Source organism: Canis lupus, chromosome 13 (genome assembly GCF_003254725.2).
Source record: "Canis lupus dingo isolate Sandy chromosome 13, ASM325472v2, whole genome shotgun sequence".
In the NCBI taxonomy this organism is placed as follows: Eukaryota; Metazoa; Chordata; class Mammalia; order Carnivora; family Canidae; genus Canis; species Canis lupus.
In genome coordinates, this window is record NC_064255.1 from 18808244 (window position 1) to 18822844 (window position 14601).

General features: G+C 40.6%; 1 protein-coding gene across 10 annotated transcripts in view; it reads right to left on the reverse strand.

Annotated features, from left to right (window-relative positions):
- ENPP2 (ectonucleotide pyrophosphatase/phosphodiesterase 2) overlaps positions 1-14601 on the reverse strand; it is a 111357-nt gene that overhangs the window by 26785 nt on the left and 69971 nt on the right. For all 10 annotated transcript variants that reach the window (XM_035718476.2, XM_035718410.2, XM_035718261.1 and 7 more), the window contains 6 exons: positions 11001-11109; positions 8119-8244; positions 4172-4203; positions 3365-3492; positions 1023-1110; positions 770-857 (listed from right to left, as the gene is read on the reverse strand). In XM_035718476.2, coding sequence (XP_035574369.1) covers positions 770-857; positions 1023-1110; positions 3365-3492; positions 4172-4203; positions 8119-8244; positions 11001-11109 — 571 coding nt within the window. The remainder of the gene's footprint in view (positions 1-769; positions 858-1022; positions 1111-3364; positions 3493-4171; positions 4204-8118; positions 8245-11000; positions 11110-14601) is intronic.

A 14601-nucleotide genomic window follows, 5' to 3' on the forward strand; every position in this document is an offset into this window, starting at 1 on the left:
TTCTACACTGCTAAGACTTTTCACCCCACCTTTTGAAATGAGACTTATGATCAATAAATAACCCCTAGCCTGCCCTCTAATGCACTCCACAGGAGTATGGGGAGAAGAGGAGGCTCTGGCCCAGTGCCTTGAAAGGCTGCTGTGAAATGAACAGGCTGATTTCATAGCAAGTGAACAGTTGCCAAGCGGGCACACAGTGACTTGCCTAAGCTGAGAGGCAGGACAGGGAAGAGCTAGCAGCCAAGATGGGAAAAGAACCCAGGAGACCCGACTTTCAGACTCCCCCTCTAACCACCAGACTGGCACTCCCTTACTAAATAGGAAAAGTTGTCCTCATTCAGCAAGTAGAAGCTCAAGGAAGAAAAATAATTAGGAGCACATAAATAGCTGGCCAGGACACAAGCTGGCAACATTTTCACTGGGCTGCAACACGAGAGATGGAGGGGGGAGAAAGCTCTGTGAGGAACTCTTCTTGCTTCACCGGCTCTCTGACCAGTGGTGTCAAACTGTAATGTGATGTGAGATCAGCCACAGGCTGCCAACAGCAACACTATGAAAACTCCCCATTAGTCAACTGTTAAAGGAAGACAAAGAAGCCTTAGAAGGGGATGAGATTCTGTCCTTCGAACCAGTGGGCACATTACCACCATTTTTTGCTGGAGGTGAAGTGGTCCTAGAAAACAGACACCTCAGTTCTTTCTCTGACCTTGAGGAAGTTCATATGATAGCTTAGATCGCTTCATCAGCTGTGATTAAATAAGTGACTTACCGCACATAACATTGTAAAGTTCAATGTTTTCAAACGGAGGCACTTTAGTCTTGTACTTAAACGTTGGGCCATAACCTACAAAAACAGTCTTCCCAAAGAAAAGAAAATTAACAGAAACAATTAGACATTGCTAATATCCAGTATTAACTCTTCCCCTATTTAGGAATACTGTACAATTTCACCCATGCCCACTTCTTTGCCCCTCCTGAAAATCACTAAAATACATGTTCAACTCGCAGCATGACGGTCATACCTGCATGCTGTTGACCTTGTTATCAAATCCATGGTCTCCCTGGAAAAAACATTTTCCTGATGGTTTCTTATACACATCCAAAGGTTTCCTACATAGAAATAATTGTAGGATTAGTCAGGATTTCTCATGAAATCCCCCTATAAAAGCCAATTTTGTCACACAAAAACATTCTAAGAAGTGGACTTTACAAGCATTTTTGTCTCTATTTGAATTGTATCCTTTCTACAGTGATGAAAAGATGATGCTATTCCTTTTCTCCAGGTGGCTTTATTTTGACAATTGACCCAGGACACCTGGGGACCTCTGAACAGAAGTCAAGTACCTTCCTCGTACCTCATGCTTGGCACTGAGCAACGCATTTGTCACAGGTAATGCTCTGTCTGCCTATGTTCACCAGCTCCAAAACTGTAAGATTCTCCACTCTGGGACCATGTTTGTCTGGTTCACTCCTATATCCCCATCACTAGGCTCAATGCCAAGCACATAATAGGCACTTTTTAAACATGGGACTCTTCATCAATGAATAGAGATCTATATTTTCTAAAAATTTTTGCACACAAATCTACTTATCAGTATAATGTAACTAGAGAGTACTACTGAGTGGTAAACCTACATTTAATAGTGACATATCAAACAAAAGCTCAGACTTACCTAGACATCTCTGTTTAGAAATAGAAAGTGAAAACATTGCTCTCTAGGCATCAAAACCACTTGACCTTCCTAGTTGTGACAGGAAGATGCCTTTTGCTTAAGTGTCATGAAGCACTTTTCCAAAACACTTTCATGTTAATCAATACAAATTTTCCCATGGGTCCCATTTCTATGAATCCTTGTAAGCACTTACAAGGTCTATCTCACTGAACTAAAGTACTTGGTGGAAAACAAATTAAACATTTGGGTCCCCACTCTCAGAAAAGTACTTCCACTTAGGATAATGATATATGTACAAATGATAACTCAACAACACAAGAGCTGAAGTTTTAAAAATTAACTAATGATCAAAATACCCAGCTGTGGTCTCTGCTAATTTGGTCAACTGTCCTCATCACTCACTTCTACTCAGCTCCTAGTTTTCCTTCATATCAACCTACCAAGTGCACCAAACTTGCTCTCTTTCAAGCCACATAAAAGGTCCAACAGAAGACACACTCAGCCAAACCCATGTTGTTCACATCTTTGTAACTATTCCATGAAGACTCTTCATGTCTGTTCTAAATTATTTCAATAATTTCTGGTCTTCATATATCTCTCTTCCTCATCCTACATATTTAACTCTGTGTAGCCCCTTGACAACAACGGTAGGATATTTATGTATTTGTCACATGTGTCTCACCAGATGGTTCATACTGATGTAAGTTTCTAGAAGACTGCCACCTTCTCAACATCTTTTCTCCTTTGTAAGCTCATTGAAGTACCCAACTAGAGTGTGTATGGTAGTTCAATTATTACCACAGATCGGCTCACAGAGCTTTTCTTAAGGAGGAAATCAGAGCAAGAGTGAGCATAAAAAGGTTTCTGCCAGGTATGTTTGAAAATGGATTAGCTTTTAATGATAAATCCTTTGGAATTGCTTAGAATTTCTGGACACGTTCTACACCAGATTCAAGAGCAAGAAATGGTCTCTTAAATATCGGAAAGTCTGGGATCCCTGGGTGGCGCAGCGGTTTAGCGCCTGCCTTTGGCCCAGGGCGCGATCCTGGAGACCCGGGATCGAATCCCACATCGGGCTCCCGGTGCATGGAGCCTGTTTCTCCCTCTGCCTGTGTCTCTGCCTCTCTCGCTCTCTCTGTGTGACTATCATAAATAAATAAAAATTAAAAAAAAAATATCGGAAAGTCTTTTATAGTTCAAAAGAAGGTAAACCTCTGATATATTTAAGGCAATATAAAGCATGCCCACAGTAACAGAAGTTTTAAGATTAACAACATTTTCTAAACTCTTCTAAAGATGTTGCTGCCAGTTAAGTCTTGTCAACCAAGACCAAATCAGTCCAGTTGTGGTAGGTCAATGTCCCAGGCACACTTTAGACCTACTCAAGTAATAAGAATAGAGGCTAGAATGTAAATTTTAAACATGAAAAGAGAGAGACCACACAGAGATGCACTGAGACACCTCAAAGAGACACCAAGAGGTGGGATCCAGAAATCAGAGCTGCATTGGCTCAGCACTAATTGTTTATCTAGCCTTAAAAAGTCTTTGCAAATGATGGGATTTCCAACTGAGATTTTTCTTTTTCTTTTCTTTTTTTTTTCTTTTTTGATGGCTAAGGACCTTATAGCACTCCAGTTGCCAAAGAGGTGGTTATGAAGATCAAAAACAGTCCCTGCTAATCCCCAAGTTACCTTGCGACGTGCCATCTGCGGTCCACCAATAGATGGATGTCCTCGATTCTCCTGTTGTTGGCATAGTGCAAGCGTTTGGGAAGGTGCTGTTTCATGTAAGGCTTAAAGTGCTGATCTGGCTTTTTACACTGAAATATAAATGGACATTGGACTTTATGTGGAATATTTTCTAGAAAAGTCCTAGATATTCTCTCTCTAGAAAGTCAAAGGAAGTTTTAAACCAAACACAAGGTTGGTTAGTGAGTAAATGGAATTTATTAACCCCTATCAGATAATATAAGCTGAAAACAAGTAAGTTCAAAAGGGATTTGATAACTTGGTAGATGACATGGAAGAGGGTAGTTAGGAATTTTTAAGATACGTTCCTGACTTGTGAGACAATCACTAAAAGCAACTCAAACTCTAAAGCCTTTTCCAACTACTTCAAGTCAAGGGGTGGGAGGTGGGGTGGGAAGGGAGGAGGACGCACACTCGGTCCTGTAATTACATCCTGCATGGGGGGATGATGGAACACGGTGATGGGCAGATCTGGTTCAGAGAGAGTAAGGATTTGTTTACTCATGAATGAGTACTTTTCAGTTCTAATGGAAAGATCAAATATTCTCAGTTTGTATCACTGCCAAGCCCATTAGGGAGCCTGCAGCTGTCCGCAGTTTTGAAGTTTTGAAAATTCTTAGAGAAACAAATATATGGGATTGCAGGGCAGTAAGGAAAATGTTCTTCCCGCCCCATAGGGTAGGTGAGCCTAGGAGGTGAGTGTGTGGAAGCTCCTCCAAGGGCAGAGGTTGGGTGACATGCAACACTTACCGTGAGATTAGCAATAATGGCTTTAGGGTCATCTGTTCAAAAAGGGAAGGAAAACAATTTCAAAAGCCATGACAATAACCCCTGAAAGAAATAATTTTTACAGCAAAAGACTCAGTTCTTTCTCTTTCTCCACCCCCCTCCCCCCCCCACTTAGAAGAGCTATCACTGTAGGCTTTGTTTAAGATACATGCAAAATTGGGGCTCTTGGGTGGTTCAGTCAGCTAAGCGTCCAAGTCTTAGTTTTGGCTCAGGTGGTGGTCTCAGGGTGATGTGATGGAGCCCTGTGTTGGGCTCTGCACTCAGCGGGGAGTCTGCTTCAAATTCTCTTTCCCTTTCCCTCTGCTCCTTCCCACCCCTCACTTGTGCTCATTCTCTCTCTCCCTCTCTCTCTCTCTTTTTCTTTCTCTGTCTCAAATACATAAATAAGACTTTAATATATATATATATACATATAAAAAATTAAGTGTGAGTATTTAATATTTTTTTATTTAATATTTTGATAAGTGAAGAATGTAGGTATTAAATGGGAATACTCCTATGGTAAATTTCCCTGCTAAATCTGGTTCTTCTCTTCTAAAAGAGGATTCCTCCTCCTGGGGTGCAAGGATAATGCTAGGTAAACATCTTCTTTAGGTTTCCCCCCCCCCGAATGATCCCCCTGGATCTTGGCTTCAGTGTATTTGCAATTTGACATCAGGAACCAAACTGGGCACTTGGGGCTTTCAGTGTAACTTCCTATTTATCTACCGATCTTGGAAACAAGTTATCATCCACTTTAAGATGAATCTTCTACTCCATTGACTCATTTTTTTCTAAAGGGAGTTTTGTTTCTTCCGAAACACCACGGGTCTCATTCCAAAGAGCTGCTCCTCCCCAGCCACAGACACGCACATGTGTGTGCCTCCTTTATCTTCACTACAAGCAGACAGAAGATATTTTAGTCAGTACCCTGAACTAGCTAAAAGCAAAACTATGTAAATGATGGTTGTGTATAAACTGTGGATGGGATTGTATTATCTGAAGGCCCCTTTTGGGGGGGTGTGGAGAGAAACAGCAGATTGTAGGTTGGTTGGATTTTGTTTTGTTTTCAAAAAAATTGCTTTAGTATGTCATTATAGAACCAGCAGAAAAGGAAAGCAGAGTACAGAAGAGATAGCAGCTCTCATGAAGCAGTTCTCCCTGAGATTTAATCTTCATGCCGATGTCATTTCCTGCTGTATCCCTGGGGCCTTGTTCTTAGTAGGCGTTCAACAAGCATTTGTTAATAAATACAAATAAATATTTGTTCTTATTTGTTGAAAATGCATGACTAAGCTTGCCTTGCAGTATAAGTACACATGTTTCAAAGGGAGTTTTCAGAACCTGGGTTCTAAAGCCATGAAATCCAAAGCTAAAATGTGGACCCCATTCTACTTTAATTGTGGTTAAACTTTAGATGTGTATTTTTTAAAGATTTTATTTATTTATTTGAGAGAGAGAGCACAAGGCAGGGCAGAGGGAGGGTAGAGGGAAAAGTAGGCTCCCCACTGAGCAGTGAGCCCAATGTGGGACTCGATCCCAGCACCCTAAGATCATGACCTGAGCCTAAGGCAGATGCCTCACTGACTAAGCCATCCAAGGGCCCCATAATTGCATCTTTTAATAAAGCAAGGAAGTAATAACAGTAGCAACAATGGTTAACCCAAATTGTGTCCCTATCATGTACAGTCCCTCTGTGACAGCTTTGCAGGCACTCTCTGGTCCTTCACAGCTACTCTGGGAGGCAGGTGCTACTAGAATCTTCACTAAGCCAATGGACATTTAGAAGAGTGGGGCTTGCACACTGGGACTCTAACAATCCAGCTGAGCAAGCCATGTTTCATCGAAGTTCTACACTCTGTGCGTTCATAAACCACAGTCCTTAAAGGAACCAAACTGGGTGAGTTCACGTTCTTTGATAATGAAGAAAAATAAATAGCCTAGGGCAATCTTGTGCTCAGATAAATCCCAGAGAATTACTGGAAAATAACAAGTGCCCAATTCCATGCTTGGGACACCAACCCTTCAGTTTTGAAGTTCTCAGGCCTCTCATGCTGACGGCTTTCCCCTTTGCAAGAAGGAAAGAAGTCCCAGCACAGGCTGATGCTTAAGAACTGGCGAATCTGGGTTCACACCTCAGCCCAGCCACTTCCTAGCTCTCATACTCCTGGCCAGTAACTTCATCTCTCTCTGAGCCTTGGTTTCTACTGTCTGCAAAAGGGGATAGTAAAAGTTGTCACCCAGGGTTATTGGAAGGATTAAAGATGACTGTGTATGTATTTAGCTGAAAATAGTGATGTGACCAAGACGTCATCATTATAGCTAACGTTTATACAACTTTGACTACGAGCTAAAAGTTAATCTAAGTGATATGTAGATAATCTCTAGTTAATCTTTCCAACAATCCTTGCCTTATAAATGAGGAAACCAAGGCACAGAACATTTAAGTAGCTTGCCCAAGGTCATAGAGTGGCAGGGCTGGGATTTGAACCCAGACATCCTGCCACCATTGTCTGTGCTGCTAACCTCCCACTCTACTGACCTTCACTAAGCAGAATCACATATATGCAAGGGTTTTAAAGTATGAAATTTTTAATCATTGGTACTTATTATTTCATTGGCTCCAAGAAAGTTTTCCTTTTCCCCTAAAACAGCCTCCCCATTATATTTATTGATGCCTGAAGGACCTTTTGAAATAGACAAAACCTTTCTTGCATAAGCCCTAAAATGCAGGTACTAAATCAACAGGTACCATAGTGACTGGTGTCCCATCTCTGGCCAGGGCCTGCCTGTCTCAAGTGAGCAGAGGAGAGGGGAGGGTGCAGAGGATGGAAAGGGCATGGAAGAGAAGCCGCAGAAACACAGATGATTTGTTTATTTTACAACGTTGCCTGGAGCTGACCTTGGAATGGTTCCCATTTGTGTTGACTCAGGAACGCAGTTTGGGGAAAAACTTAATTTTCCAAAGCTTTACACTTGTGCCAATGGTTTCTTATTCCCAAGGCTAAAACCTCTAAGGGATTTTTTTCCCCCAAAAACGCAGCATGTCTCCAATAAACGGTGGACTTCTCAGAAGCTAGGTGGGCACCACCTAAAACATCTTAGTCCATAAATAAAGGTTCTTGGGATGCCTCGGTGGCTCAGTGGTTGGGCATCTGCCTTCAGCTCAGGGCAAGGTCCCAGGGTCCTGGGATCAAGTCCCACATTGGGCTCCCCTTGGGGAGTTTGCTTCTCCCTCTGCCTGTGTCCCTGACTCTCTCTCTCTGTGTCTCTCATGAATAAATAAATAAAATCTTTTTTAAAAATCAAAAAAATAAAGGTTCTTGTCAGTAGCATATCATGCCCTGAATGTGTACAACATTAGTGATAAGATTGTTCCTGTTTATATCTAATCTTCCAGAACGGCCACCACTTCCCAAGGGTGTAACAGTTCTCCTGGGTTCTGTCAATCACTCTCATAAAAGTGAAGAGTCCCCTTCCGCTGGACTCCTAGGGACGTTCAGGGTCTGAGTGTGCTTCTGCCCACCCTGCCCTGGACTCCCCAGCTTCAGCTAAAGAGTAAGCATGAACCTCTTGTAGAAATGTTCCTCTCCTGTAAACAAAAGCTCATGGTTATATGCATGTCTCAAACTAAGTGTACTTTCCACATAAAGAAAACACGCAAATATTTACATAATGCAACCATGTGCCCCACTCTAAATGACGTACAGAGATTTATTTTCACAATAACTCGATGTCGTGGCTGTTATCATCCCATTTTTCAGATGAAAAAAATTGAGGCTTAGAGTTTACGTGACTTATTCAAGGTCACTCAGCTAAGAAGTAGCAAAATTTGGCTTTTTACCCAAATACTCCAGCTTCAGAGAATAAGCCTTTTCTACTCTACTATATTACCATGTGACAACTTGGTATTTTAAGAATCAACTTACATTTAGCATTATTGCTAAATTTGGACCGAATTCTTCCTAGAGTGCCAGGCACTAATGTAATGTCATCCACATTGGTCAGGTAATTGCTCAAGAACTCTGTTCTGTCACATGTGACATCCTCCATTCCTATGGGGAGAAAAAGAAGTGTTTTCAGGCAATTATAAACTTAAATTCCTAGCAGAAACACTAAAAATAACATCCAGGCATCTCCTTAATTCGTTTGTAACAACTTAACGCAAGGATCCCTCTCTTTTGATATGTCTTAACTTGACTTTAAATTTTGTAATGCTTCTTTATATCACTCTTCACCAGATTTTGATTTAGTCACATCATCTTGTAGTGCTAGAAGATTAAAAATGCATCATCTCAACAATCACTCAGCAAGAACAGCCAGACAAAAGAAGTATGATCATTTTTTAAGCTACTTACATAGTCATCATCAAAAGGTCTATTCTAAAAAAAAAAAAAAAAAAAGTCCTAGATTGCTTCAAACTCTTCCCAGCTGGGGGTGGTATAAATAACTGCAATATATAGTTCTGTGTCTCTTTTATAAAATGTCATTTTCCAATTCTCTCTCTCTAATATATCTCTTGACTTGAGCACATAATCACCAGTCCTCACTCTGTCTCCACTGGTGGCCTTGGATGTTACTGACAAAACAATACTGGCAACAAGAGATGAGAAAAAAAATGTCAGCCCCACTGACCACCCAAACTGAAAAACAAAATATTGCTGAAAACAAGTTGTAAACAATGTAATCAGTCAAAACTGAAGGCTAGCGACTAGAACACAAGAAGGGTCTAGGTAGGGAATTTTTTTAACCAGCAAGTATTCCTCCCCCATGTAAGGTTTGTTTCCTGCCCCCACCAGAAAAAAAAAAAAAAGTCTTGGTCAATGTTTAAAATAAATAAGTAAAGAACAACCCAAACTGAAATCTCAGAACAATAAATTATGGTGGCTGGTCATTTTGGAATTTCTGAGACGACATGGAACTGTGAACCTTTCATAAACTGCCTTGCACAATCCCATATATAGATATTCTCCAAGATGGAGGAAATAAGGGATTCTGTAAAGGATGTCCTAAGGTTTTAGAACAAAGAAATATAACCCAGAGTGTTACAAACTTTATAAAATCCAAATCATTCCCTTCTGGGATTCCTAGATCAAGACACCCCACCTCTTATTCAATAGAAATTGAAATGAAGGAAGACAAGAACATATCCCAACATAGCACGAAGGGTATATAATTTGTCTTTTACCATTTAAACTGTCAGAAAGAAAAACTAAAACAATGAACAGCTACTACGCTTTAGCACACTGTTACCTCAGGAAGAGGAAGTCTCCAAATACATATTAGTGGAAGACTGGAAGGATCTTCAATTTGTTACATGTCTAAGAAGTCATTTCTGCCACCCCAGAGGTGAACCATCTCTCTTGCTCTCAAAGACCATATGTGAAATTCTTCTCAAGCATCATCACCTCTCATCCCCAGACTAGCTCTGTGTAGATGGTGTTAGTGTTCTCATTCTACATTTGAAGAGGTTGCGTCTCATTGCTCTTACGTGGCATAGTGCAATCTGAACTCCATTGAAATCCATTTTTACCCCAAATCCCAGACTCTGAAGCACTAGGGCATACTACTTTTTAAGAAAGGGATGCTATGGTTTCCCCAAACCAAAGCAATCTACTCATTTCAGAGGCCTGCACCTGGTAAGACAAGGTTTTCATCTATCTTTATAAGACCTTTATAATGCTCCAGCATATGACTCATTGGGACCCATCCACTTCTTAGACATCAGGCTCCAGCCTGTGACCCAATACTCCTGACACCTCCAGGCAACTTAAATTGAATCAGCCGTGTCACATGCTCCAGATTCTCTGCCTTATCTGTAGCTCTCCACCAAGTCAAACTCACAGGGCATGATTTTGCAGAGTCACATTTAGCCCCTAACAAAGAGTAAGTCCCACAAAAAAAAAATTTTTTTTAATTTCTCCTAGATTTTCTAGAACATTCTGGAAAGAAAACTAGAGGCCCAAAGCAGACCTTAGACTAGGGAGACTTGCCTGCCCTTCTTAACAGAACTACCAAAGAGTCTCCCAATTTTTTTCTCCCAAACTCTCTCTTTGAAGGGAGCAGTCCCACATTCCAGGGTAACTCCTTCAATTTGATAGTTCTGGAATACAGGAGGCACTCTCTAGATTACAGGATGCACAGCTAGGAAATAAGAATGCTTTCTTAGGACTCCCTTCAAGCTCTATAATATCTTATGTTTATGATGTTCAAAAAAGTAGTCATGAATTTTTTGTACCTTATATAGTGATTTAGGAAAGCTCTGCTTCTTCCTCTCTCTAACAGTTTCTGTAACTGAAGCAGGGTCCTCTGCTTTGGGTCTTAAATTCTCTCAGTGAATACAAGGTTATCATTTTACTTATACACCTCTTCTTTGATAAGAATCCTATGTCTCTTCCTCTTATCATACTTAGATTTATTTTTTTTTTAGCCAACATAAATTCTGTAGGCTCCTTTTGGGGATGAGGTAGTAGGACCTAATATGTCACATTCATAAAGGAAGAGATTAATACCACAAGCAAATTGTCTGCCACACTTTAGTAAGACACAGAACTTTGCAGAAAGATTTTCTTTCCTGCAAAGAAAAGGAAGACACAGGAAGTCCCTGGTTTTGATCAGAATGATCCAGAGTCATCTCAGGTCATCTCATACTTAGGAGTCACGGCCTGATTTCTTTTCCTACCCTGAAGAAAGAGGGAAGGAGGTGAAGAATACAATCTGGGATTCTGAGGGCAAGGGCTCCTCCCCTCAACACCATCAGAAACATGATCTATGTAGCTGTCCTATTAGCAAAGAGAAAACAAAGCTTTACCATGGTCTCCAACAAAGATGACATTGACACAGCGATGCAGCTTCAGTTGCTTCAGTCCATCCATTAATTGCCCCACTGTTTTGTCAATTTCCCTCAGAGGATTTGTCATCTGGAAAAAGGAACAAATTAGTCCCTGCAAGCTGATTTTTTTCCTTTCAGTTTCTCATAGGTCTTCTACCCCTAGAACATTCTGGAAAGAAAACTTCAGGCCCAGAGGCAGAGCTTTGTCTAGGGAGATTTGCCTGCCACTCTTAATGGAAGTCTGTTCTGAGCACTTTAATTTGTATTATTTCAGAAATATAAAAGCCTCTCCTCATCCAATTCCTTTCATAATTCTCTGATATAAAAATATCAGAAACATTAAGGGCAATTTTTTTCTTTCTTTCTTTTTTAGAGATAAAATGACCTTTCTAAAATGTAACAATGCTATTCAAATTTCAAATCCAAGAACTTCGAGAGTGAGCAGAAAGTCAGATGGATAGTTTAAGCCTCTTGTTCGCTAGGTGAAATCACATCAGGTTTTGAACCATGGCGAGAAGATGGAGGCTAAGTGAATCAAGAGAAGTTCTGACGTAAAATGATACCCTTCCACTGGATGCTAAATGAGAACATCATTAATACAATGGAATCCATCTAATGTTTCAAAGAACTTAACTGTCAATGTCTGAGAACAATAGATTCTTGATAGAAGAACCTCTTCAAAGAAACAAGCTACTGCTTCTCAGTTTAGTCCCCTTCAAGCTGATTTTGAGTTAAAAAAAAAAAAAAAAAAGAATCTGCAAGAGTCCTACCTTCACAAGAAGTGAAACACTGAACTTGTTCTAGATTTCTTATTCAGCCTAAGCAAACACAAAAGCTCAGTTCTCTGAAGAACATTTCCAAAGCCTAAGAAACATACTCCATCTCTCACGTTCTTGCTTCCAGTGGAATCCTCTAACAACATGAATGCTCCCACACACTAGAGGCTTCCTCTCTCACTGTCATCTCTATGCAACGGAAAGTTTTCCAAGAAATGTCTCATCAGGCAAACACTTGACAGTACCACGGATTAATTTTACGACTTCGCTGCAACCACACACATACGTCCAAGATGACTGGTGAGAACAAAAGGATCTGCATATCATTTTTTTATTTCAGACATATAATATTATCTTCCAAAGGCATCTTCTCAGATGACTCAAAACCTTTTCTCATATCATGTCCTCAGTAAAATCAGGTGTAAACTTGTTTTTCTCCATGACAGGAGTTAGTATTTCAAACTCTGTCCCAAGGAGTAAGTCACAAGTGGAAGTCTCAGAATGATATGTGCAAGCATCACCTGAAGGGCTAACACATTGGGATTAGCAGTGGGATTAAATGGTATTTGCTTCTGAGTAAAGCATGCTCTCCTCTGAGATGTATTCTTTGACAAAAACAAAAACAAAAACAGAAACAAAAACAGAAACAAAAACAAATTAACAATATACATCAATCCTTAGCAATGACTTATTTTCGTCAGACCACTCAGGTGAAATCCAGGACCTCCTTCTCGGTGATTAGTTCACTCATAAGCAAGATAATGTCCCAAAGGTATCTGAAGGTTTCAAGAGAAGTGACAAGCTACAACCTGTTCTGAATGTAACAAAAAGAGAAGACACCACTCATGTCACTATGAGAAAATACGCACAACTCCAACTACCCATTGTTTCCTCTTTCTGTCTCAGCTATTCCTTTGTCTATAACCTAAAACCTTTCCTGAACTCTGAAGGTACAGACCACTAATCTAAGCCAATTTTCAATTGAATTCTACTTTATATTATCTTTGAGGAATCTCCTCGCTGCTTTGCTGGATTGTTCTCAAGAACCAAGGTGACAAACCATTGTAACAGATTCCATGAATAAGGGCAAGCAAATCCACCAGCCTTCCTAACATTCACTCAAGCCTGAATATTAAAACTAGTTTTAGGGCAACTAACTCTAAAGAAAGTGGAAGGTTCATTTTTCCTGTCTTGCTGAAAGTTCAGGTGGTCTTCACATTAATGTCAACCTCTGAAGTACCAGATCCTTCTGGACTCAAAGCCAAGGATGACACAACCAGAGTTTTTCTGAAACTAATTCAGCTGATTTCAAACCAAGGCACTGGAGGAAACCTTCAACTGAGACCTGCCCGCCACAAAGCTTTGGAACAATAGATAAACTTACTTTGTCCTGACGAGTTTCCGCAGCATAATGATCCATCCTATGTAATTTTCTTCTTCTTTTCTTTGGAGGAGCAACTGGTCTTTCCTGTCTCCTCTTAGGGGTAACCTTCCTCTTAGGTCTCTTAGCCGGAGTAAGAGGTGAGCCATAACTACTCTCCTGTACTGGCGGATAGAGATGTCTGGACTCAGAAGTCGTCTGGCCCTCTGGGTCAGATCATAAAGCTCACACTTTGCCAGTGGGGCTCAGCAGAGCCTTAGTTAGAAAAACTAAGGCTCCTTACACGAGAAAAAGTTGGTATAAGGAATGATTCAGGGAACTCTATAGAGAGAAGCCTCCTAAATCCATCTTGATGCTGCCGTCACAGCTTCTTCACTGAGAGCAAGAATAGAGTTTAAGAGAATCTAGTCATGTAGTTTTCTCTTGGGCTGAGGAGCCTACTCGTGGTCACATCTGAAGGTGACATGCAGTTCTGCATTCCATAACTCCTGCATTAGGGAGAGACTGGTCTTTAGTTATGAAAAGCTCTCCATTTTTAAAGTACTAGAAGAAAACCAAATAGGACACTAGCCATTTGGTCATTTCAAAGTGACAATGGGATTCATGTAGGTGGCTCCAATTCAGAATCTGACAGATATTTGTTCACACCACCACTATATATATGTCATAGCAAGTGTCACCCTCATTGGTGAGGATTGGGGAAAAAGATGTAAACCAAGGATGGAGTGAAACATAAATAATAAACAATCCTCCTTGGCCATGAATGTGTCCTTACACAAATCAGGACTTTCAGTAGGAGAGAGAACTTTTCACTGATAATTTAGGTTTTCAGTACAGAGGAACCCTAAGCCAAGAGATAACCATAAACAAAACTGTCTTTTAAAAAATTATATTGTGGGACACCCGGGTGGCTCAGTGGTTGGGCATCTCTCTTTGGCTCAAGTCGTGATCCTGGGGTCTTGGGATCAAGTCCCTCACTGGGCTCCCCACAGGGAGCCTGCTTCTTCCTCTGCCTATGTCTCTGCCTCTCTCTGCATGTCTCTCATGAATAAATAAATAAAATCTTTAAAATAAATGAATAAAAATAAAAAATTTATCTTGTAAAATTAGGTTAAGTGCAAAAAGTCATCAATATCACTTCATCTTGGTATACATATGAAGAAAGAGTCTACTTGCTAATACTCTTCCTCAGAAACCCCCTGCTTGGGGGTAATGAGTGGTGGACTATGCATCCTGTTTTGAAAATCTACAGAGTGGCAAAGGCTGACACAGAAGTCGAATAAGGAAGATAACCTTTCGGGACTTCCCAACACTAGAGAACAACGGGCGCCTGATTTGCTGATGGTGCAAAGGTGAATTCAAGCAGCAAGCCCTGATATCTCCCTAGCTGAGTCTCTCTCGGCGGGACTGCTCCAAGAATCAT